A 26,824-nucleotide genomic window follows, 5' to 3' on the forward strand; every position below is an offset into this window, starting at 1 on the left:
ACACACAGCATAATTAATGATTTGTCCAGTTCTGTTCTTTTTGACAGCCGTCCCTCAGTGAGATGACCCTTCTCACTTCGCGTGAGGGGACTAATTGAAGAAACCGGGGTGCGGCTTTTAGAAAACTGTCTGATGGCTCCCGCAACATATCCGCCGCCGTGGCAGTGGCAGCTCATTGACTGTGATTTATCCTTTGTTGAAATAACCAAACACGCTCCCCTTGCACATATACGTGCACACTTTCTCGAATTGCAGCTGAAATACTCTTGTCCTGAATATTTTACAGATGCTTCAAAGTCTTGTATTGGTGTGTCCTATCCCTTGTAGGCCCGTGTGCTCAGATTTGGGTGCACGTTAAAGAACCCCAGGTGGTCGAAATTCCCATAGCCCTTCACTACGGCGTCTCTCTTGGTGGATTTGGGACGTTAAACCCTACATATCAATCAATTGGTGTGTCCTATCCTGCCGTTGGTCCATCTTTTTGTGATTCTGGTGTTCTGCACCCTAATTGAAGCATCTTCTAATTCAAGAAGCTTGCATTCAAGAATTCTAATTCAAGAAGCTTGCAGTCGTTGCAGTCACTATCTTGTCAACGGCACACTGCGCACTTGTTGGGAGGATTCGCTCGCAGGATTTCAAGCTGGACGGTTGTGCGTGTAGGTCCCGCCGACTGGTTCGCCCTCCGCGATCTCCCGACGCCCTGCAGCTCTCGCATTGTGGTGCCCCGCCCTTGAACTGCTTCGACCGGATCCCCACTTTCCTATCTTCTTCTTTCCGTGGCTTGCCTGTCTATTTCTTCGTCTATTTCCTTCTATTCTTTTTATCCCTCCTTCCCCCCACCCCTATAAGGCACTGCGCCGTGTCGCCTGAAGGCAGACAGAAATCAGGTGCCCTTTTCCTCTTCCTTGCAACCACTACCACTACCACTTGTTGCAAGCTCCTCCCCGTAGCATCGGCAGGCATCGGTTGTTGTGCTCGCAGTGTTCGTGCGTTCGGAGTTAGGCCTGTCGCGTGCGAACACTTCAAGTGAGTTTTACAATCAACCAGGGTAGATCAGGCTTTAAAAGACTTTTTCTTGCATCACACAACATCCAGCTTATCGAAGAACAAAAAGTAGGGAAAAAAAATGAAAATAACATCAACTTATAATACCTTGTACATGTTTTTCCTACTGCTGCTGTTTTGGGGACGACGATCAAATTTGCAGCCTCTACCACTGACGATGTACTGCAGTCCTGACGTGTGGTCTTCTGTATGTATGTTATTGCAATGAGAACTATACACAGCTGTCTTATTCATAGTTTTTGTATAAACCGAGCGTTTTGTTTTAGCACTGTAATTTATCTTGAATGTGTCTTTCCTATTCATACACATGCTTTTTATGTTCAATTTTTTGAACACCTGTATATACTACATTTCCCCCCAAACATGTGGTTGTACATACATAGCCCCTGATTCATTTGTATTATGTTTTTAATGGATCCATTACTAGCCAATAGCCTAAGGATCCAGACATTCATGCATGTATTTGGTGAAAATGAAAAAGAGACAATAATCAATCTTGAATCTTGAGTATTTCCTGCACCACGCTTGAACGGTCCGTTGGTTGTTTTCAGCAAGCTGTTGACGCATTTTTTTCGTGATTTTTTTATATGGAATTTTGGATATATCGAACTATTTCGCGATCGCCTCGCCGTTCGATATATCGAGGTTCGACTGTACTCGAAGTCTTTTAGCTGCCCGAGTCCTTCAAAGACGTCTGCGAAAGATTGTTCTGGCTGGTACAGTTCATGCTGGAGGTCTTGCATACGGTAGATGAAGCCAAGACTTTCAGCTGCTGCACCACTCAGAGTGGCAGGAATGTCACTCTGAGTGGTGAAAAATGTTTGTTCTTTCGTTCTGTCATTTGCTGAAAGCATCAACTGAACTTGCGCGTGCGCGGCTGTTGCGTGCCCAAAAAATGCTGTGAGCTTAACGTTGCAAGCTTGCTGAGCTTTATATGGCAATTTCGAAACATCACTTTTTGAAATTACATAACAGTTTGCACCGGTATCTAGTTCGCATGTGATGGGATAGCCCTCGATGTACACAGTTGCGCTCCAGTCATCACTGGCGATCGCGCCAGCAGTCAACGTTTGTAGAAAAAAATCGTCTTCTGCTCGCAGATATCGTATTTGTTGGCTGACGTTTTGCGGGTACTTGGATGACCTGCATACTTTAGCAAAATCGTTTAACCTTCCGCACTTTTGGCATGTTTTCCCTCTCGCTGGACACATGTCACTGCGGTGCATTTGACCCCCACATTTGTAGCAACGATTTTTTTTTATTGCGACTGCATTTACTGGAGTGCCTTCCCCTAATCCTGTGGCTCCACTTATTTCTCTGAAGTGCTCTTTGCTTTGTTCCTGCGCTCGGCACATGTCGACGGTCTTTTCGTACGACGGGTTTTCCGCTATCAATCTTTGCTGGAGGCTCTTATCCAATGTGCCCAGAATGATTCGGCTGTGCAACATGCCGTCTTCGAGACTCCCAAATTCACAGTTCTTCGCTAACACACGCAGTTCTGTTAGCCACTCGTTAAATGGTTCACCTGTCTTGGTTTCTTGAACCGAAAAGAAATTCTTGAAATGTCAAGTTGGTTGCGGGCCTGTAGTGCTCTTCAAATTTCTTAATCAGGACTTCCACATCATTTCTGTCTTCCGCTTCCTCGAACCTGAAGGTACTGTGTGTCTTTCGAGCTTGTTCGCCTATCGTAACTAGCAAAGTGGCTGCTTGAATATCCTTTGGATGTGTGTTCAACTTCGTAGCAGTGGAAAACAGCAGAAACTCACTTTTCCAAGTTTTCCAGGCAATCCAAGGGTCCTGTGACGCCTCCATGGGCTTCGGGGGTGGTAATAACGCTGACACCATTGATGCATCAGGTGGGTTCCGCTGCCACCATGTAGCGACGCCGTCAGTCGGGTGAACAACTTTATTGCAGTTGGGTTAGTGCTATATAAAGAGATGCGTGACGTAACATGTCACGTGATTAAGGGTGTTATCTGATCGCTGCACGTCCAGCCGGGTTACAGTAGGTAGTTAGGTAGTTAGTTAGTTTATTAGTTTATTAGTTAGTTAGTTAGTTAGTTAGGTAACTAGTTCTGCAGTGATCAACGCTTAAGATTCCCAAGAAGGAGCCGCCGTCCTCATTGTCCTGTAGTGGTGGGTCAACAGGGGTGCGGCTCAGGCAGGTAGCGTCAGAGTGTCTTTGCACCGATTTGTAAACGACGGTGGTGTCAAATTGCTGAAGTCGCAGACTCCATCTAGCGAGGCGACCTGAATGGTTCTTCAGGTGAGCTAGCCAACACAGTGTTACAAATGAAAGAGAAAGAAGGGTGTTAGGTTTGGCCTGGAGATTCGTCTCTCAATCCCTTCGGCGCCCAGTCTGACAGACGCTGTCGAAGATTTGAGCTATTATCCAGACCAAGCAGCAAGCAAAGGCGAGTCCCCGTCCTTCAAATGCGGACCCTTTTGTCGTCCCTTCAAGCAGCAGCGTGACTGATGGCCTTGGCGACTCATCGGGCGACAGGAAAGCTGGCGTGACCGGCGGCAGAGCTGACGGCGGAGCGGCGCTTCTTTAATCCTCAGTCAAGTAGCCGACCCGCCGACTGCCTATGCCCGCCAGGCATTGTCCCTGCTGGCCGGTGGAGGAGACGTCGTGTCGCCGCGACGCCACGACGAAAGAGGGCAACAGGGACGGCGTCTTCCTGAAAGAGACCGCGACGGCCACCGCAGATCGCCCTGCTAATTGGGCGAGCTGTGCGGCGGACCCTTTGATGTACGTTTTCTGGATCGTGGGAACTCTCGACTAACGGCACACACACGACGAGGAAGAGCCCTGCTGGTGCCACCTTGCAGTGCAGTGTTCACGTGGACCGTGCATGCTCGTCTCCCTCACCTGTGTGTGTGTGATTGGTGGTCCACTCGAAGAGGAGGAGCCCAACAGGGCTTAAAACCACGCCGCAGAGTGCTGGACGTCGCTCTGAACTATGTAACGTTCAACCACCACGCTCGTGGTTTGTGAAACCACTAACTTTTCCTTTCTGTAAATATGTGTAAATTGAGCCATAAACCCTGTTATGTTTCTCGTATCCTCCTGCGTTCCTCCTTCGTCCGACCCGTAACAACTGATGGCAGCGGTGGGTTGCCATCATCCAGCGACCTTCCTTCCCATTTCTTACAAGGGGCGGCGGGCACGAGCTAGAGGCACGGGCACTGGCTCATGCAGTTCTTGTTTACATATGATGTAGCCAGACCTACGGGTCCGGGGCTTCTCTTCGTTTCTCACACTTCGCTCTGGTGCCACAACCCACCCGGTCGTCTGGTCGCCGACTCTCAACCACAGATTCAACTCATCACCAAGTGCCGCTTCGTCCAAAAAGCCATCACGCAACAGATCTCATCGCTCGATGCCCTACTGTAAGACTCGTCAACCGCTGTCGAGAAGCTCGAAAATATACTCGTGTCATCGCTGCAAAGAATGCTAAAATCAAGGACTTGAAAAAGCATATTTAGGCTGCTATTCATTATGACTAGTTAGTAGCAGACCTGACTACTTCCAATGAATACGAAGATGGGTCATCTCCGCTCAAACAAGGGTTCCCCGTGCAACTGCCTCACGGCTGCCAAACCCCCGCCTCCATCATCGTCACTACCACTCCACGCAGTCATCAGGGTGTCTGGCGACCGGGAAAACCGGGAAATCCTGGAAATGTCAGGGAATTTTTAGCCACCGGGAAAAGTCAGGGAATTGTCAGGGAATTCGTCAATCAAGCGAGACAAGTCAGGGAAAACTGTCTTGGGGCCTGCCCACACTACTAATGACTTGCACAGCCGATCGCTTTGGGCGAAACGCTAGTCAGGGAAATGAAATTTCCCTTGAAGGACGATAGGAGGTGTCTAAATTGCACGCTAACTCTGCATTTTTTTTTTATGTAGGGAATCTTGAAGGCGATGCATTTTGGTAGCCAATCTTGGAGGCGGTGCAATTTGGTAGCCAATATTGAAGGCTATGCTTTCTTACGACGTCAAGAGCCAGAATTACCTAATCGAAGTGGAACACGGCAGGTTTTCGGTGTCACCTATTTTTGCGCCATCGTTTGCATGCACTGACCTCTACTAAAATTAGTTTGTGCGTTCTGGCTGCGGAGGCAGGTTATCGTAGCATATCGAGCCGAGCCACGACAATCTGCATGCAATAAATCCAGCATGACGACGTACGTCCCTTTGTTGTACAGTGCGGCTCGGCTCTACTACGACTGAAAATGTGTGAATTGTGAGCTTTGCGTTCTCGCCGACGTTTTCCCGGAGTTCCTGCGTAGCGCGAATTGTGGTGTCCGACGTTGTCCTCGACTAAGTGCTTCTGTGGTTTGAAGTGAACATATCCATATATTTCTGTGAAGGCATATTCCGGAGAGAAGAAATCCATCGAACCTGCAGCATTTCAGACGCGATCATCAGTGTCGCGCGCTGCTTATCAGTGCTGCGTTTCGGTGTCGCGCACTGCAAATATTTTTTCATCGAAGATGTCAAGAGGCAAAAAGTGTTCCTTTAATGCGGACTGGGCGAACCCAAGTGTCTCCGACTATGCAGGTTGGATTAGGCCCGTGGAAAATGATCCGCACAAAGCCATGTGTACAGTTTGCCAAAAAACGCTTTTGCTGAGCAACATGGGTCACACCGAGCTGTTTCAAGTCATGCCTCTAGCAAGAAGCACATTGCTGCATTGAATTTTCTCAAAAGTGCTTCCCAGCCAAAGCTATTGTCATTTTTTGAAAGCCCGACGGACGCCTCGCCTAGCAGTAGCGCTGGATCTGCGCCTGCTGCTACCGAAGTTGCAGTGACTACTACAGCTCCTGTGCAAGTGTCAGTGGGTGGTTTTTTGTTTAAGAACAATGTGACTAAAGCAGAAATATTTTGGTGTCTCAATACCAGGATGACACATGGATCCTTTCGTTCTGCAGCAGCGTCTGCGGCACTTTTTCCACTGATGTTTCCCACTTCTGAGGTGGCTGCAAAAGTTCAGCTGGGTAAAGACAAGGTAGGCTACACCATTTGCCATGGCATTGCGCCGTACTTTCGCAATATGTTGCTGTCGAGTCTCGTCAATGTGCCTTACCTGGTAGTCTGTTTCGACGAGGCGCTGAACAAGGTCACCCAGAAACAGCAAATGGATGTTCTCATTAGATACTGGGATGCTGCTGACGACAGCGTGAAGACTCGCTACCTGACGTCTTGTTTCATGGGTCATACGTGCGCTGAAGACTTGGTGTCAGCGTTTCGTCAAGCGGTGAAGGCAATCAAAGGATCCAAAATCCTGCAAATGTCCATGGACGGGCCAAATGTCAATTTTAAGTTTTTGCGGTCTCTGAAGGAAGAGCTTCACGAGTCAGATGAGAGCCATATCCTCGACATAGGAAGCTGTGGCCTTCATGCAATCAATGGTGCTTATAAAGCTGGCCATGTTGCATCTGGCTGGGATTTGGTATCATTTCTTCAAAGCACCTACAACCTGTTCAAATGCGTTCCTGCACGTCGCGCTGACTTCGTCAGCCTCACGGGGTGCTCGAAATTCCCCATGAATTTCTGTGCAGTGAGGTGGCTGGAAAACAGTACTGTAATCTGTAGGGCACTGGAGATTCTAGCACACCTCATTGTATTTGTGCAGCAGTGTAAAGAAAAAGCACACAAGAGGCCAACATGCTCAAGCTGCAAAGTGGTTGAAGAAGCTGTGTCTAATCAGGTCTTGTCAGCAAAGCTAGCTTTTGCTCTTTCGATTGCTGAGGAATTGGAACCCTTTCTGCGTGAATTTAAAACGGATAAACCGATGGTTTCATTCCTGTCAGCAGCACTAGAGAGCATTCTGCGTTCACTGCTGTCGAGAATCGTAAAACGGGAAGTTCTCAATGCTTCCGACATGATCGCCAAGTTGATGAAGATAGACCTAAACATACCAGAAAATGCAGTAAATGTAGCCCCATTCGACGTTGGGTTTTCTGCAAAAAACGAGCTCCGCAAGAGCAAGTTGTCACAGCTTGCAATAATGAATTTTAAAAAAGGCTGCTTATCGTTTGTCAAGGCTTGTGCATAGAAAGTAATGGAGAGATCGCCGCTTAATTACAAGTTGGCCGTGGGTGCAGGCTGTTTGGGCCCTGTCTGTGCATTGTCTTTGGAGGCTGGTCCCAGGCGGCTCACGCTGGCATTTGAAGTACTTTCCGAGCAGAGCGAGCCCATCGCTCCTACGTGAAGGTGTGCTCAGAAAGCAGCACACGGGCACAGCTGGCAAATTTTGACAGGAAGAAACAGAGGCTGGGTACTCTGTGGACAAACATATGTTCCCAGGATCACAAGGAGCTGCAGTTTTTTGTGAAACTTCTCTCGTGCTTGTCTCACGGCAATGCTGCAATAGAGAGAGGCTTTTCTGTCAACAAGGAATGCCTTGTTGAAAATTTGAAAGAAGATTCTCTTGTGGCACAGAGAGTACTGCACGATGCGGTCTTGGCAGCAGGTGGCATCGCTAAAGTAGACATTACCGACACGATGGTGAAGACAGTTCGCAGTGCCTACAGCGTCTACAGGGAGCAGCTGCAAACAAAGAAGAGAGAGCGAGATGAAACAACTGAATTAGAGAAGAAGAAAAAGAGAGCAGCAGCTCTGATTAAAGAGCTACAAGAAAAAAGCAAAGGCTGCTTAGTGAAGCGCAACTTGAAGCTTCTATTCTTCAAGACGAAATAAACTCTCTCAAACCCTAATTGAAGTACATTTCGAGAATGAGGGCTGTTGCAATAAATGTTTTACACTACAATGGAATGTGTTTTCTGTACCCTTTTAATATGCTTCACGGACCATTTCCACAAAATGGTGTCTGTTGTGTAGGTCAGGAAATTTTAGCTAAAATGGTCAGTGAAAACCTGGCAAAGTCAGGGAAATTGAATTCTACAATTTGCTAGACACCCTGGTCATTCTCTCACTGGCACATCGCAGCTGGCCGCGACCTTGCCTTTGCCTGGCCTTCAGATTTGAACGATGTCGTCTCGCATTGCACTGCTCAAGCTGCACATCCCAGTTTTTCCGGAGAATGACACAACTGGCAAGGATTTTGGCACCAGTTTCAATCCCGTATCACAAAAATGGATCCCAAAAGATAAGTTCAAATACTTATATTCACATATCTGACTGGGGCAGCGACGGCAGCCATTCAACGTATTCACCTGGCCGAGTGAACAATGACGTTGCCATTCAGAACCTGTCGGACCGCTTTCGTCGTCGCCACACACTAGTCGACAACCATCTCGAGTTTGCTGTCAGTCACACCAGTTCGAAGTTCTGCGAAGTGACCAAGCCAAGAAATTTCTACGATGAAGCCACGTTCCACATCAATGCCTTAGAAGATCTCAGCGTGTCTCCAGGAGAGTACTGCACGGTGCTGGGGTGCATCCTCTTGAAGGCGTTGCCTCCGGACTTTAGTATCCCGCATCGTCACTGGCATAAGGAAGCCATGCTAGCCCAGAACACTATGCCATCTGAAGAAGCCCAGTCACAAGTCAGACCTCGTGAGCTTCATCAAAGTTCAAATGGAAATACGGGAGGAAAGCAGTCTTGAGGAACAGATATCTACTAGCCGCCTCGCCTATAAAACTCTCCTTGCGTTGATGTCTCAGCGGGCCGAAACTTCACCGTCGATGGGCCTCTCAACACCTCTCATTGGGATGTTGCAGCGGGCCATGACTTTGCCTTCGACCAGCTTCTCGACCCCTCTTGCCTCTACGTCGCAGGAGGCGACAGCTTCACCTTTGAATGGCCTCCCCACTTCAACGCCAAGTACAACTTGCACGAGTTTTGAGAACACGCAGAAAGACTTGCCGCTTTCCATGTGATCCACGATGCTTCACTGAAAGGACTCGTCCACAAGGTACACCATGGAGAGTTTGATGGCTGAGGAAAACCCGGGTGGACCATGCGCATTGACTAAAAGGACCCGGTTCTCGCGGTCTGAGCTGTAGCTTGCCAAAGCAGTCCTACTTCCCAGATCAAGAGGGCGAACGCATGTATTATCTGTCGCGTGACGCCATGAACCTTCAGGGCTTGCCTTGTGAACAGCAGCACAGGGAGCCCTACTTTTCGTCCTACATGCACCTCATGCCTGATCTGGCGGTAGGGTCTCCAGTTCGTCTCTCCTCAAACCCAAGCAAGTCGATAATTCAGAGTGCAAGCAGCAGCGCTGCTATGAGTCGCACTCAACCTAGTACTTGCACTCCGTGGCCAGGGTTGCCACTGGTGGCTACTTTTCGCCAAATGGCGAATTTGAGAGGCCCGGGGTGACTTAATTATATGATTGACGAACAATGATTTTTTGGCAATTTTCAGCTTAGGTCTCGACTGAGTTGTGCATTCTATACTCGGTGTCTTCAAAACGAATGGGTGACAACATTTTTCTATTTTTATAAGGTTTAGATTCATCAGTAGAAGGTGCATTTTCGTGCAATTTATATGTCTGTCCTGTTTCTCCTCATTCCCATAGATCCTGCAGGCACTGTCGCATTGGTGAATCTGCCAGCAACCTCCCAGCAATCTAGTTCAGTGGATGGCTTCACGTGCCGCAATGCGGGGGCGTTACACTAGGTTGTTAGCAGCTTTAAGAGCTCAAAACGTATTTATAGTATTGCGTTGAAGTGGCTAGGCAACAGTTCTGCCACAGCCCGGGTCTTCCGATCGCAGGTCCAACTGTCGTGAATAACTTGTCGATTTCTTCACTGTTGTAGTACCCTCTGATTTGATATGTTGAGTTTAAATTTGTTATTAACACTTTTTTCGGTGGGCCATCAAGTTGGGATCTTTAGGGAAGCCTTTAGAACCTACAGTGAGGCGAATGCATAGCATGGTTAAGCAGTACTTTCGTTTTTATTTCCGTTACTTTGAATATAAGTTCTTCGGTTATCGTACTGATGATTCACTTCAGCAAAACTCTCTAAGTCTGCAGGAAGGCTGTGCACGGTGTCCCTTTCTTGTTGTAGCGACTGCTTCATCCTGTATTCGCTACAATTTAAACCATTTCAAATTATTATTTGGAGATAGCATTCAGGGATGGTGCTAGTACATGCATGCCCTTTCTCAGAGCTTCCATGGGGAAGCGGGTGATGTGACCGGCATTCAAGAAACTCGTTATGATTTAGGGTTAATATTTGGTACCGCATTCCACCGTGCTATACATTATTTGGAATTTGTATCACCAGGCATGCCACACATATGTACATATACGCTACTGGCTACAGACCTCGTGAACGAATATCCGCTGCCTTCAAACGCAGCTGAGATTTCCGTCCTTGGTGAAGTCACTTGCTAACGAAACCAGGATGCTTTGGCATCGTCATCCTCATTGAGCGAGGAAGAAGAATAGTTTTCGACCATAAAGTCTTCATTCGGCTCATATGCACTTTTGGACCAAGCACACTTGAACGAGTACCTGATCCCCCAAGTTGACAAGCAGCGAATGACCGTGAAGCACCTACAGAAGCTTCAGATGCAACACAGGGAGCAAGGTGACGAACATCACTGCCCAAGAAGCATGCAAATTATTGGGTGACTTCGCGAGTTTATGAAAGCAGGCCAAAATCAAACTCGTCCCGCTACAAGCGACATAAGAAGTTAGTAAACAACATGACCACGAAGTCTTCTGGATATCAAAGCGAGATTCGACGACTTCCCTCGCAAGACAAGCCGCCGCCTCGGCAAGCTTTATCGCCATTAGAAAAGCTTCATCGTCTTCGTGTAATACCCGTGTCATAGGGCACTAAAAAGTCTTTTAAGCAAGAGGACTGTTTCCAAAAAAAAGAGTTCCATGCGCAGACACACATACGACAGAGAGCAATCTCTGTTTCTGAAGTGGTCTTTTAGTAACAGTGTTCAATGAACTCTTTCACCGCGGTAAAAGAGTAGCCTTGAAACTGACGTTACTGCAATGCTCAAAACCACTGGGAGCCAGCAATTTCCAACATGGAAGTACCTATGCGGACTCAACAACCTGCATCAATACAAGCTTTCTCTTGACACTCACTCGGAGCACCCCCAAAAACAAATGAATGATGTAATAAGGGACAGTACAGGAATTCAGAGTTTCGCTTCAGGATAGATTCGAGGCACTAAACAAGTTAAGTGACCTTAGTGTTGACACAATGAATGATAATTTTACTAGTATCATCAAAGAGTGCGCAATAGAAGTTGGAGGTGCAGTCACTGGACAGGACACTGGCAAACTATCTCGGGAGACAAAAAATTTATTTAAAGACTGCAAACCATGAAAGCCTCAAGTGCAATTGACAAAATAGACCTTGTTGGAGCTTTCGAAATTAATCAATATGCCTAATGTAGCCGACATCAAAAGGTATAATATGGAGAAGATTCAGCAGGCTGTAAAAAGCTGCAGAAGCCTAAAAGAAGCGATGGCAAACTTGTGCATAGGCAAAATTCGGATGTATGCATTGAGCAACAAGAAAGTCAATGTCATAATCTTGAATGTAAACATTCGACAGGTGTCTGTCTGGTTAGGTAGGTAAACTGGGAAACGATTTTAACTCCGATCAAAAAGTATTTGAAAATGCGTGAACTTGACATTTCGGAACCGACTTGGTTCCTTCTTCAGAGGGGACTGGCTATGTTGCAGCGGCACCTTCAAGGCACTCCCCAGGCAGTTAATGATACCCCCCCCCCCCCCACCCCTCATATGTCTTGCTGCGGAGTGTAGTCCGTGTGCTTACACCGAAATTCCGCCTGTCTAGTGCATACTTCTACAAAGGAACAATTTTCAGGTAGAACAGTGGAACGTGATGGGAGCTTCCATCTCCGTCACAAAAACAAACCTGACCATGGAACACATAGAAGAGGAAGCACTCGGCTCCTTCTCGCTGCGACCCAAGCTCTTTCTCCATTACATGGACGATTGCTTTTGCGTGACGTCTAAAGTTAAAAACTTCAGACAGCACTTAAATTCAGTGCACCCAGCCATACAATTCACGGCCGAAAGAGGAAGAGATGGCAGCCTGCCGTTTATCAACACGGTCACCAGCAAAAAAGCACCGGTCCATGCAGGATAACAAGCTTTCCTACCTGTTGAACTGGAGTTCCCTCCGAAACATCCAAAATGCCAGGTTTGTCGCAAATTTTTCATATCGTCCACTCACTGATTGGGAAACTTCGGTTCTGGCCAAGGGACATGGCTATATCGTGTCAGCTATGCCCTGTCTACCGAAACTCATCGTGGCTGTAGAGGATGCTGTCCAGAGCGTAAGGCCGACTGCCAGAGAATAAATTAAGCTGGAATAATTGGGGTCCTTTCTAAATTTTCATTACAAAAAAAAAGAACTTGACCGCAGAGGTGAACCTGGCACTTCTTCCTGCCCACCGACAAGGAAAACTCGACAGTGGTGTTCGACAACCGGGACTACGTCCGGAAGATTTCAGCTGGTTTCAGGAGGAAAAGGCTACTACTCCAGTCGTGGCATACACAGGGAATGACCAAAACATGAACCGTTCTCTCGGAACCCTTGCCCCGGTGACAAAAAACGGGCGTATTTAGGATATTTACAGTCCACAGTAGTGCGGGCAAAAATAATCAAGATGGTGAGAGCAGGCACCACCTAGTCCTTTTCTTCTTTGTCCTCTAAGTGAATGGCACATAACATTACCCTCTGGCGGCAAAGTCACCAACTCGGTGCACCCGGAGAAAGACAGTAGTGGTAGTGGTCACTATACATGTGCGTTGGGGGAGTCTGGCGTATGATAAGGCTTCAGACGGACAATATGAACGATGTCGGTGCGGGGTTGCGTGGATGAAGACAATTGTTCAATTTCATATGTGACGTTGGTCACTTGGTGGCACACACGGTATGGTCAGTAGTATGTGAACAGTAGTTTCTCAGAAAGCCCAATAAGACGTGCTGGAGACCACAGTAGGACAAGAGATCCTGAAGGAAAGTGGGCGTTTCGGTGATGGCTGTCGTAACGAGATGTTTGGACCGCTTGCGAGTCGGTTAGCCGAACGCGCACAAGTTGACGTGCATGGTCGGCGCGACCCATAGCTTCTTGAGCGTATTCAGTGGGTGGGCATGTCGAATGAGGCATCATCGTCCATAGGCAACTTTGAATTTCGGCCAAAGAAAAGAAAGAAAGGTGAATAGCCAGCCGTCTCATGCTGCAACGTATTGTAGGTAAACGTGACAAAAGGCAACGCTGCATCCCAATCTTGGTGGTCGGCAGACACGTACATTGCCAGCATATCGGTAATGGTTCGATTGATCCGCTCCGTCAAGCCATTTGTCTGTGAATGGTAGGCTGTAGTTAGCTTACGTTTGGTCGAGCAAGACATTAAAACATCATTGATGAGCCGAGACAGAAACTGCCTTCCACGGTCCATCAGAAGCTGCTGTGGTGCTCCGTGCTGAAGGACGATGTGGAGCAAGAAGTCGGCTACGTCAGACGCGCAGCTGGTGGGAAGTGCGCGAGTAGTTGTGAACCGTGTAGCATAGTCCATGGCAACGACGATCCATCTATTTCCCAAGACAGGCATAGGGAACGGACCAAGCAAGTCAAGGCCGACACGATGAAACAGTTCATATGGGACGTCAAGTGATTGAAGAGAGGCGGCAGACGGGAGTGTAGACTTCTTCCGGCGCTGACAAAGATCGCACGAGCTCATGTAACGACGTACTGACCTACACATTCCTGGCCAGTAGAACCGACGGCGTGCACAATCAATGGTGTGAAAAACGCCGAGGTACCTCGCTATCGGCACATCGCGAAGCTGGGCCAGAACAGTCGAACGAAGGTGTTGGAATCACAAGTAAGAGGTTAGGACCATCAGGTATCAGACTGTGACGTAGCAAGGTGCTGTCACGTAGCACAAAGAGACAAAGGAATGAATCAAGAGCTGTAGAGTTGAGGCGGTTAATAGTGTTGCGAAGAGTTGGGTCACGTTGTTGCTCAGCAGAAATGTTGAGCAGCTCAATTAAAGCAAGCACAGACGGAATGGTATCGTTCGCTGAAGAGTCTGGTAGGTCGACGGGATAGCGAACAGGCAATCGGTGTCTTGATGCAAGTGGCCATATTTGTAGACTACAGTGAACGTATACTCCTGAAGTGGTAGTGCCCAACGACTAAGTCGACTAGCTGAATCCATGAGTGAAGACAGCCAGCATAAGGTGTGGTGATAAGTTGCCACGGTGAAGGGGCTGCTGTACAAATAGGGACGAAATTTTCTGACAGCCTGAACGATAGCGAGGCACTATCTCTCGGTAAAATAATAGTTCCCCTCAGCTGCGGAGAGGAGGCGACTGGTGTAAGAAATGACGCAGTCGTGACCACGTTGATTTTGGCCAAGGACAGCCTTGATACCATGACCACTGGCATCGGTGCGTACTTCGGTAGGCACAGAGTCGTCGAAAAGGGCCAGCACAGGGGGGTCACGTGAGTCAGTCGACGAGATGAGAAAAAGCTGACGCTTGGTCAGGTCCCCAAGAGAAAGGGGCAGCCTTTTTGGAAAAAAAAAGGTGAGGGGCTGCGCAATAACTACAAAATCTTTAACAAAGCGGCGAAAATACGAGCACAGACGGAGAAAGGAGCGAACGTCTTTGGAAGAATGCGGAATAGGGAAGTTGGTGACAGTGCGTATTTTTGCTAGATCTGGTCGTATACCCGCAGCTTCAACAAGATGGCCGAACACGGTGATCTCTGGGTGGCCAAAGCGGCATTCTGAAGAGTTGAGTTGAAGACCGGCGGTGGGGAAATACTTGCAAAATGGCCAACAAGTGTTGCAGGCGACTGGTGAACGTTGGGGAGAAAATTACAACATCGTCCAGGTAGTAGAGGCATATGGACCACTTGATACCCCTCAGTAGCGAGTTCATCATGCGCTCAAATGTTGCTGGTGCATTGCACAACCCAGAGGGCATGACTTTAAACTGGTATAGACCATCGGGCGTAATAAAGGCGGTCTGCTCGTTATCATTTTCATTGACAGCTATTTGCCAATAGCCCGAACAAAGGTCGATGGAAGAAATGTACCGTGCGCCATGAAGGGAATCGAGGGCATCAGCTATTCGCGGCAAAGGGTAGACATTTTTCTTGGGGATTTTGTTGAGATGCCGATAGTCGATGCAGAACTGTCAGGTGTTATCTTTCTTTTTTACAAGCACCACGGGTGGTGTCTAAGGGCTCGAAGATGGCTCGAGGATGTCCTTAGCGAGCATCTTGTCAACTTTCCTTTGAATGACGCTGTGCTTGTTCGCCGAGCCACTGTAAGGGTGTCGATGATTAGGTCTTGCATCCGTGGTGTCAACTCGATTGGTCACCAAAGATGTTTTTCCATGTTTTGGTAAAGCGAAATCAAAAACGCCGCGGTATGACTCCAATAAAAGGTGTAGGTCCAGACTTTGAGACGGGTCTTGGTTCGAGGCAATCGTGTTGAATGCGTCATCAGGTGTCGGGCTAGCAGCAGTGCTGCCTGGAGGTGGCTGTGGGGCATCGATGGCCAGGGCAACAATAGGCTTTCCAAAAAGGTCTTTCAATTTTTCTTTGCATACGTCCCAGCTAGTCAGCTCCTTCACGCGTGTGTCGAACCACACACTGGCCGTACCCCTGAGGTAGTAGCTGACATTTGCGAGCATCTAAGTTGGATCCCAGCGATTGGTCTTACTGGCACACTCGTAGTCGGCCAGCCACTTCTCCACATGCACGTTATCAGTCCTGCAGAAGAGGCGCCAGGGTCTCGGGGGTAGGTCTCGAAAACCTGGCTTGGTGGATTCAGCATAGCGGGGGATGCATCGACGTCATTGTCTGTCGACATGATATTCTGTCCAAAAAGACGCCCGCCGCGAAGTTCCGTCTTGCGTTAAGTGTGTACCCCGCACCTTCCATCAATAATGTTACGAGGGGGGGGGCGGGATGACAGAAAATAGGCGTATTTACGACATTTACAGTCCACAGTAGGGCAGGCAAAAACAACCAAGATGATGAGAGCAGGCACCACCTAGTGTTTTTCTTCTTCGTCCTCTACGTGAGTGGCACATAACAATATTATAGTTGAAATCAAGAAGAAATGGGTATGGGCCAGGATAACCGCTGGTCATTAAGGGTAACTGATTGGATTCCCAGAGAAGGCTTACGAAGGGGAGAAAGAAAGTTAGGTGGGCGGATCAAATCAAAAAGTTTGCAGGTATAACGTGGCAAGAGAAAGCACAAGACAGTATTAATTAGCAGATGATGGGAGAGGTTTTTGCCCTGCAGTGAGCGTAGTCAGGCTGATGATGGTGGTCTAATGAGCTATCGTTTTGTGTCATCATCAGGATAGAGTATCAAGTAGGCGTTTTCATTATTGGAGAGATGAGCTGTTTCTTTTTATCACGCCTGCTACACCTAAAGCACCGAGAATTTGAAAGCAGTTCATAGAAACAGCGCAGTGTAGTCACGAATACACTACTGCCGAAGCTCCAAGACATAAATGTAAAGCAATTACAAGCCTCAGTCTGTAGTTTGCGGGCCATAGAACGCACGACGACGACGTGATGAGCTCGAAGCGGAGGGCACCAGGGTCTATTGCTGCAGCCATGTTTTATTTTTTCAACGCTGCTCTCCACACGGGCTTCACGTTAAACGTTTGTGTGCTTACGCAAGAGGGACGCTCAGCAGACAATGCGGCGCAGATGAATTTGTGTGGAGCGACTAATCACCCTAATATTGGCTACTGAGCCCTGTAGCCTCCGCAATGCTAAAAGGAGCTTCTGCGACAGTTACAAACGCATTGGGAATATCGCACTGTTACACTTGGACTCACAGGTGCCATTTTTCACAAGCGAAAAGAAGGTGGTCGGCAATCGTGTGTGTACTCTGCATTTCAATAGTCTAGGGGTCTATAACAAACCTTGGCGACCAAGCAGCCCGCTGCGCTACGGCGCACAGAAAAAAACTGCATCTGCAATGCTCGGAGGCGGACACCTGGAGTTAGTGTCTGAAGATAAATGCTTTCTTAAAGGGCCACTCACCAAGGTTGACAATCTTGAGCTGACAAGCACAATGCGTAGACAAGGCGTTTGTGATCACGTCTGCCAAAATTTGCAACGCTACACGCCGTGGGAATGGGTCAAATTTCAAGATGAATGTTGCTCCCCCTCCCTTCTGCCGGTGTGGGCCCAGAGAATGAGGGCATGACGTGCACGTATGAATGGCCCTACATACGCAGCAATGCAGTGACGTTGGTCCTCTACGTAAACAACTGCTTTGACGTTGCAAACAGTGGCACGTGACATGGCGAAAATCATTTATCGTGGCATGCTTAGTTTATGTAATTTGTTTGGGCTTGTTTGGGCACGTCATGCGCATGTCACCTCTTGGTCGGATGCCGGAGAAGGTGGGAAAGAAATTTGGCCTGTGAAGGCTACGTGGAGGAGCGGCAAAGGTTTCGAGCTCGCCTCCTCCCATCCTCGTATCGCGCAGCTTCAAGAAGCCTGTTTTCTCCGCTCGTGATGAACGGATTCACAAAATTTTTGTGGTAAAATGTTCCTCATCGGACACACAACAACTTCCACTGTCTAGCTAAAATTTGGTATGGGGCCTGGTGAGTGGCCCTTTAACTAGTAGAACAAAGCCTCACAATGAGGTTTCTCTTCCTGTTATTCCAAAGTTCACTTGAAAAAACGAGCTATGCAGGAAGTCTTTAATTTGTATATCAACATACATCATTTTATTATTACTTCGCTTCTAACTGCTAGCCCGCACTTTCGGTAACATCTTGGAAAGGAAACATTAGGGAGATCAAGAACAGCGTTAGCAGGCATGGAGGGTGTAGTGGACACTGTATGAGTTTCAGAATAGCATTTGCCCCTAGCCACGACACCAGCGCTACACCATATATTAGCTACACCATAGCCACAGCCTCCTAGATTTTTCTTGCCTGCCGGATTATCGGCAAATATATAGGAAGCAGCCATCGGCGAACTAAAATTAATTCGTTCAATCAAATGAAAGCAAGTTTGAAATAATAAAAGCTAAATAAACGGAGGGCTTTCCATGCAGAGTTACATGTAGAGTTGCAACACACGATGGGGAAGTTTGAGAAGACTTACATTTATTCACAAATCACAGGACATTTGTTATTAATTGAAGTAATCGGTGATGCGCGTCTGCACATGTTTGCCTTGCAGCGAGTCAATCAATTTCGCACGCAGCTTGCAAAGCATTTGTACTTCGCCTTCAGCATTCTCCTGGCAAGAGAAGTTGCACGCAGAAATGTCCAGCACCGACACTTTCTAAAGACGACGCAAGGACTGCACAGTGGAGCCTCTCCGCTACGCAGCATGGCCAGCACGTGACGAGAAAGGAGGAGCGTCTCTATGCGAAAAGAAGCAGAACGGCAATTGAGATAAAACCAACACTCCACAGCAGCCTTTTTTTTTTTTGCTCTCTTCGCACATGTTCCTGAAAGAAGGGTTATGTGGCAGGGACGGGAAAGGGAAAGCGTGGCACCGGCGCGTGAGAGACCACCCCCTCTCAAGGCGCAGAGCCGTGCTCCTGCAAGGGCTGCAGAAGATAGTGCCCTTTCTCTTTCCTTCAACCACACATTCATTCAACCCAGCGACAGCTTTCTTTTTTTTTTCCTCTCTCTGTTCGTGCGCGGCGCTGGAAGGAGAAGGGTCTTACGTGACGGCGACGGAAAAGGGAGAAGCATGACATGGATGTGTCGCAGATCGGCATTTGAGACAGAGCAAATGCTCCACAGGAGCTTTTTCTTTCCTTTTTGTTTCCTTCACCCCCAGCGTTGAGGTGTCGCAGATGGCGGTGCGGGATTGGGCGGGGTGCGGGGAGCACTGTCGGAGCGCGGTATGTTGGAATTAATCGTCGCAAGTGCCTGCGCGTTCGAATTACCGGGCGTTTTCGCCCATTAGAATAAACATAGCTTTGACAGGACCTCTTCGTGAGTTCAAATTAACTGGAAGTTTGAATTAAGCTTGTTCGAATTAATGAGATTCGACTGTATAGTGGTGTGCCACTCACCTAAAGTTGTCCTAAAAAAGTTTTGACGTTTTTGGTGCTCTTCTGCAATTAAAATAACCTAAAAAGTAATAAAAGAACATAAATGCATTTATATGGTACTGTATTAATATTTTAACAGTTTAATCGGTATTTATACACGTGTCGTTGAATATTCTAGCGTTATTACTGGTCATAACGCAAGCTCTGGAATAATCTTGAGAGTTCACAATCTACAGTAATCGCGGAACTTTTTGAACAACGAGGTGTAGTTTGTGCTGAGCATTCCTGACAATCTTTGTGGGCAAAAACTGAATGGAACAAGAGTAAAAAAAACGCTAGGCCTGCGCGGGAGGCACAGCACAGTCACAGCGAAAGCTTGAAGAGCGACCTTTCAGAGCCTTTTCTTTTTTTTTTTTTTTTTTACAGATGCTAGGGACCCTTTTCGGGCCCATGCAAGAGTGAATACAAATAATTTAAGCAGTCAATAAATACAAATACACAGTATATCTTGACACAGCTGAAAAAATACGTAATAAATTAACAAGTCGAAGGACATAGCACTCAGCAGTATAGACACACATACATGTTTATACATATACATATATATATATATATATACACATACATGCCATATCAAGAAAAAGTATTATTTGCAATATATTCTGTAAATGAAACCAACGGCCTATAGTTTACATCTTTCTCGGACAAGTTATTCCAATGAGTAATCGCGTCGGAAAATAGAGCAAACTTGTGGAAATAAATGTGGCTAACTGGTTGCCTAAAAGTATTGCTGTGGTTCGTTCTGGTTGAAAGTTTTGAAGGATGTTTAAGGTAACGCTCGCATAATAATTTAAAGTCCCCATGATAAAGCTGGTAAATGAATTTTAATCTTGGTACTGCACTCAAACCCCTTTATAACAATGCTGAATGGGAGACCCAATTATTTCGTTATATCCATTATTTTGCTATATCGATTATAGCAGTTTGTGGCAGTGTATGCTCAGATAGGCACACACCTATAAGCATGAAAAGAAGGAAACCGGCTTGGGGCCCGATGTACAGCTACGTGACCACGCGTGTGACGAAAAATAAACACAGTCGAACCTCATTAATTCGAACGCGCTTGATTCGAACTTTTTGTAAATTGAACTCACGCTGAGGTCCCGTCAAAGCTTTGTTTCCCAATGGGCGAAAACGCCCTGTAATTCACACGCGCAAGCACTTGTCACTGTTAATACGAAAATACTGAGGTCTGAAAAAGCTCTCGGCACTATGCTCAAACCCGCACCATGCCCAAACTCGCGGTGGCACCTCTCAACGCTGCGCGCGAAGAAGGAAAAGAAAAGACTGTGGCGGATGGTTCCCTCTCACTCAAATGCCGATCTGCGATGCGCCTGTGCCACCCTTCTCTCTTTCCGTCTCTGCACGTAGAGACCCTTCTCCTTTCAAGGCCGCGCGCAAAGAGAGAGAGAGGGAAAAAAAAAAGAAAGCTGTCACGGAGAGTCCTCCTTCTCAATGTAGAGGGTAGCAGCGGAGAGTCAGTCGTTGCCGTCAGCTAAGTCGCAGAGTGCCACTTCTTAGTCATGTGACCGACCCGCTGAGCGCTTCCTCAATCCTCTCCGCTGGCTGCGTGAAAAAGACGGCTCTCTCGGTCGCGCGTGGGGTGGCTGTAAGGTTAGCGTGGTAGTTTTGAAAGAGCCGCACTGAACGAGCATCGAACTCCGCAGAAAACGATATACTTAACACACTACGGTCTCTTTTTTTTTTAATTGACTATGTGATAGACTAATTCAGTTCATTACATTCATTTACTGGTCAGTTTTACTTCGTTACAATGCGGTTTAATATGTATAGTTCTCAATAAAGCTTTAAAGGGGAATTTCATTTACTTCGTTATATCCATTATTTCGTTATACCCCATTACGTTATAACGAGGTTAGAGTGTATCCTGCGCTGTTCTAGTTTTTGTAGGCTTGCCTTATTACGTAAATAAGTTACATTGGAATGCCGGGAGTACACAGAGTATATGAAACGCAAAGCTAAATTCTGAAGTCGTTAAATTTTTAAAATCAAGTACTGCTGCCATGGGCTCCGAATAACGTCGGCATGCTTCAACTTTGGTCACAATAGTGCTTTGTATGCATTAATTTTAACTTAGGAGGAGCATTTCGCAGTTTTATCCTTAGAAAGGACAATTTCTTTAGTGCACCCCTACAGAGGCTCTCGACATGCGTTTCCCAGCTAAGATTACTCGTGAGTATGAGGTCTAAATATTTAACATGATCTGTTTTAGTCATTGTAGTATTTCCCAAAGAGTATGTAAATTGTAGAGGCTTCTTTTTGTTGGTAAACGCAATGAAATTAGTTTTTGAAGGACTTAGTTTGAATCCTCACATTGTGCACCATGCATCAATTGAGTGTAAAGCATTGTTTAGTTTAATATGGTCTTTTTCACTATTTATGACAGCAGATATTGCGCAGTCGCCCGTAAATAGAATAATCTGGATCGGTGGCTCCACACAAAGATAAATATTATTTATATTAACTAAAAAGAGAAGAGGTCCAAGGACTGAGCTTTGCAGAACACCGAAGTACACCTCCAACTCATTTGAGACACACCCATTTATAGTGACACACGGTCTTCTGGGTTTCAAGGAGCGTTCAATCCAGGTTACAAACTACCTTTAGATTCCTACAGCAAGTAATTTCGTTACTAGATCCTGATGAGGAACAAGGTCAAATGCTTTGGAGAAGTCCAAAAATATGGCATCGGTCTGGTTTTTCATATTAAGCGTGCCGATTAACTCATGAGTTATTTCAGCCAGTTGGGCAACCGTACATAAACCAAATCTATATCCATACTGTTGTGCATAGATTAATTTAATATTTTCTGAGTAAGTAAGTAAGAAGTTTGCGGGTATGAATTGACAGCAGCAAGCACAAAACCGAGCTAACTGTCGGAATATGGGAGAGGCCTTTGTCCTGCAGAGGACGTAGTCAGGCTGATGATAATGATGATTAAGTAAGTAATGATAGCCTTAAATATAATGTGCCCGAATAACTTACAGCAAGTGCTAGTTAAAGAGACAGGCCTGTAGTTGCTAATATCTAAGGCGGAGCCTCTTCTAAACACTCGTGGGGAACGGCTGCAAACACACTTGCTTGATGCCCGCTATGGCATCAATAATAAAAATTTCAGGGTAGTAGGCCGGCATTCCCTATGCTATCTTTCGTCATTTTTCTGAGAAGTGTAATATCCACTAAACTGTTGTGCGAAATTTTGTGCCAAATGTTCATGCAGTGGCTGAGGACGATAAAGAATTATGCCTGAAGTGGGTATGCTCCACAGTTTATAGCTGAACAAAAACAAGCCTTTGTAATGGGTTGGAGCATCGGACAACCCACTCGTTACGCTATTCGCCTTGTGTGATGACTGCTTGTTCTTTCGCTGTTCTAAAATACTTTATCGGTCGTATTTACGCTATTGCTTTCCTGACATCAAGCCTACTTAAGGCATGTTTGCTAACAAATCCCAAGCACCGGCATGGCTCAGTGGTAGAATACTGGGCTGGCACCCAGGGGACTCGGGTTCGTGGCCCACTGTGTCATTTGTACTAGATTTTTTTCCTTATTTTGTGCGACAATAGTTATGAACACCGACGGCGGCAGACAACTACGGCGCTGCGCGAGACCAGAGTTGTGATCTCATAACAACTTTCGCTGTAATAAGAAACACGTGTGGCTGTATGTAGGGGGGTGAGAGGGGTGCACAAAGTCAATTCTATACATTTACACAATGGGGAGGAAGCAGCTGCAATGCACCTTGCCCCTTCCCTGAAAAGGAACTCTGCACACACTTATGTAACGATGGGACTGAAGAGCGGGGCACAGGCAACCACCCAGGTGCTGGAGAGAACTCTTGGGAGGCTTCTTGCTCACACAATAAACACACGATTTATTTACATATTTACATAGTGTTTAAAAGACTAGGTGTCGAGGCACACCTTTACACGAGACATGACTGGCCGTAACGAAGGCCAGAGAGGAAGCCCCGCGCACTCTCGATGTGCTCCTTTTGTATCTTCAGTTCGTGCAGGCGCTTTTGCAATGCCGACTGCGCGTCACAGCGTTCGCGTGCGACGCGGATTGCGTATCACTGGCACACCGGTGCATGTTTCTTCAAGCACACTTGGGAGAGTTCCTGCGTTGTTGTGGGACACAGACAGCGTTATTGTCAACACGAATCACGTAAGAGAGGTAAACCGATCATTCCTTGCAGGCAGAGTCCATGCATTGCCAGTCATAACAGTGGTTAGTATACTAGGTTTAGTGCGTATAGTTAGCCCTGATTCGGGCAGGTTCTTTGCATGTACATACATATTAACGAGGTTTTACTGTAACAAGCTTTGGATGTGTCTTTTGTTCATGCATTTGAGTTTGTGTGCGCAATGCTGTGGACATCACGCTGCTTCTGTATAAGTGATTATGTAAACTGACTGAAGAAACGCGTAAATTTAAGTGCTCGTTTTCTTTGTTAGACACAATTAATTAGAACTAACGGTTGAAGAACTTATTTTTGAGGAAGTTGGTTCCTTAGTTTGCTGATCATTTCGTAACTGGCACAAAACTAGGAACATGAAAATAAGGGAAAGAAAAAAAACAGATGGGTGCCAAACTGCCAGCTGTTTGGTGTAGGCTGAAAAACAGATAAACTTCAACACATGTGCAGAAGCGTAGGCTGAAAAACAGATAAACAGATAAAACAGAAAAACAGATAAACTGTGGCTAAGAAGCTTCATTGGGTTTGGAGGAGGTCAACCACAGAGATACCTTATCAACTCTTCATGATATCGTCTCTCACTATAGAGTGGAACGCAGGCGCTTCCTGCCTCCACACCCAAAACTATGTAGAGCCCAAGTGATCACTCTAACGATGCTTGAGATGAGATCATATCCCTTGAGAGGCTTGCTAGAGACTTAGTGGGATAGTTGGCTTACTGAAATAGCTAGATAGAAATGTACACACACTAAAACACGCATAGCGTGTACCGTATACATGCTATTTTTCAAATTTAGTGTCATTGTGTTTGTGTGGTCTACATAGTGTACACAAAACATGGCAGTGGTTTCGGATGCGTGTTTTTAACTGAATTTAGTGCTGGTGAGGACTGTTCCACTTCTGTCGCAACTAACGACTGTGCAAAATGGCTTCACTTGCCTTCAGGTACCTTCGACGACCGAGTATTACGAGTAACTTTGCCTGGTTTTTGAGATGGACTCTTCCCATGTTGAACATCTTTAGGCCTAACTAGAATATTGGTGTAAACAAATCTGCAACATAGAAATTTGCAATTTTGGTGCATAGCTTATGTTCATTTACTTTTATTATTAGTAAAAAGAGTAGCAGCATTACTACACTTAGAGACACAGATGGGAATTCTCAGTTTTTTTTTGCCCTCTTTTTAATGCATTCACGCTACAATAGGCAACATCACAGTCTAAGCACGGGTAGGTAAACGCTACCCCACTAAACAAAAACATGCTGTCACCAATGAACATTTGCGGCACAGTAACCCCATCCTCTTAGCTCCCGCTAATACATTACTTCTAAACTATAACTGTCTACTGATTAAACACTACATGCTGTTACCGGAAGATGGAAGACCTTCTGTGACGCATTGTGGCATTGGCGAGTCGAGTGTCGCAGCGAACTTTTATGCTACAAAAAGTTATCGCTTCCAGCATTTATGGCTTTTTATACCGGTGTCAGACGGGCACTTTTTATCGTGATCGGGATAATCCGATCAGTTTTCTTGATCACAATCAATTTCATGATTGCTGCTGCACAGCGCAAGCTGATTCAGTTCGAGCTTAGGTCAGATAAAATGCACTTGCGTGCCATAAAACATGTCGCTCACAAAACTCTGCCTACAATTTTCTATAGAGCCATTTATTAGCAATGTTATTCAAGCAAGAACCGTTTGAACGTCAAAAACTTTGTGTTCCACTTCAAAAGGAATTTAATAAACTTATCATCCGATGGAGTTTTCCTTCCACTTACCTGTGTTGCTGAGTCAGATTCTTAACCTTCGCTTTTATTTTTGATGGCACCCACTCGTAGCTGCCCAGTTGCTGAAAAGCGTCAATCTCGTTGTACTTGCCAGAGTTTTACTTTAGGCGCCTCAAGTCTTGCAGTCCCTCCTGCCAGTGGTCAATTACTGTAAAGGTCTCTTCATTCGACTGAAAAGCTTGTGACACTCATAATTAGTTTCCTTTGTGGTGCTCCAACAGCCTGAATGGTGCGAGAGCTGAACTAAGTGCGGAAGGCAACGGTCGTCTGCTCGTCGTCTGCTTTTCTCGTAGCTACATGTGGTCGATACGAATCTTGAAATATGCCATATTTCAGGTATCGTTCCGTTTTAAACAGTTCAGATTTTGATTTTTATAACATCTACTTGTTTTAAAGTGTTTTTGTTAAACAATGCAAATGTTCTTGTTTATTGTGCTTTCAAGAAGCTCGGCCAGGGGGTGCAGGTCATAGCGAAATCGTGACCTCTCATTTAGATCGCGATGCGTGGATCGTGATAGTCTTGATTCCGATCACGCCTGATCGTGATTAAAAATTACTGTGTAGCAGCACCTAATCTGTATCGTACTTAATTCAGATCGACACTGATCACGATTAAAAGTGCCTGTGTGACACTGGTATTACATTTATTTTCTTTCTTCTTTACTTATTACTCACTTTGCCCATACAAGCATTATAGCGGGGAATGGGGGGGGGGGGGGGGGGGGCGTTCGGAAAAAGAAATAAAACACACATGAAAATTATAGGTTCACCTAGGTTTGTGCCAAAAAAATAAAAATCTCACATAGGATTCATTAGGGGAGGCCCCACAAACCTGAGCGAGCTGTCCCGCTCCAATGCGGGAGGTCTCGCTTTCGGCGACCACGGGAAACTCCCATGTCAGCCCGCATTTCTGGAGAACAGATTAAATGACCACATATAATGACATTGCACAACACTTTTATCTCGGCAGGAGGGACTCTCCACTTCTCAATAAGACGTTAAATAGAGCGCAGTCTTTGACTCTCGGGCTACTGCAGACAGGTTCGCTTCCCATCCTGGCTTATTTGCATGAAATTTATCCTAATAGTTCTTGCAGACACTGTAACGATTTCGCTAGCCTAGACTACATGCTCTGGCATTGCCCCTTGTTGCGGGGCACGGAAAACTTCAATGAAGAAAAGTGGTGATCTGCTATCAAAATCATCGATGTCGAGGATAAATTGCGCGCAGTCCAGAGGGCCCACGATGCGGTGGTTGGGCTTGTCTTGACTGTCCCAACGCGGGAGTGGCCCGTTGCACGTTTAGTCGTGCACCTCAGGACTAATATAGTATGCAATGCATGTAGCCAAAACAACAAGGCTAAGGAAGTGAGCAGGTAATAAAAGGGAATTAAATAGCAAATAGTAATTGTAAAACGCAAATATAGAAGATCGAGCTGAAGAAAGTCAGCAAGAAATTTTAGCGAGAAATTTTGGGGGTGGAAGAAAAACTATACACACACTGACATGCACACACACGCACATACACATAGATGTAGATCAAAAGATTCTCACGAATTACGGGTGCAGCCTAGCGCAATGGGCTCGCACTTGAAAGAGGAACAAACATTTATCACGGAGAACAAACGGCACTCTAAACTACATACAGTCGAACCTCGATATATCTAACGGCACGGCAATCGCGAAATAGTTCGATCTA

The 26,824-nt window shown here is 46.3% G+C and overlaps 2 protein-coding genes across 6 annotated transcripts in view; both read left to right on the forward strand.

Moving 5' to 3' along the window:
- The window catches only part of ric8a (ric8 guanine nucleotide exchange factor A), a 401,642-nt gene that overhangs the window by 97,828 nt on the left and 276,990 nt on the right, over window positions 1-26,824 (forward strand). The window lies entirely within an intron of this gene.
- Window positions 5,667-11,733, forward strand: LOC142796217 (uncharacterized). Its single transcript, XM_075886378.1, has one exon. The coding sequence runs from the start codon at window positions 5,975-5,977 to the stop codon at window positions 7,127-7,129; it is 1,155 nt and encodes a 384-aa protein (XP_075742493.1). The 5' UTR covers window positions 5,667-5,974; the 3' UTR covers window positions 7,130-11,733.

The sequence above is a fragment of the Rhipicephalus microplus genome, chromosome 2 (assembly GCF_043290135.1).
Source record: "Rhipicephalus microplus isolate Deutch F79 chromosome 2, USDA_Rmic, whole genome shotgun sequence".
In the NCBI taxonomy this organism is placed as follows: Eukaryota; Metazoa; Arthropoda; class Arachnida; order Ixodida; family Ixodidae; genus Rhipicephalus; species Rhipicephalus microplus.

What these genes read in the sequence shown, in the direction of transcription:
- LOC142796217 (XM_075886378.1), top strand. Translation starts at nt 5,975, where the DNA reads ATGACACATGGATCCTTTCGTTCTGCAGCAGCGTCTGCGGCACTTTTT.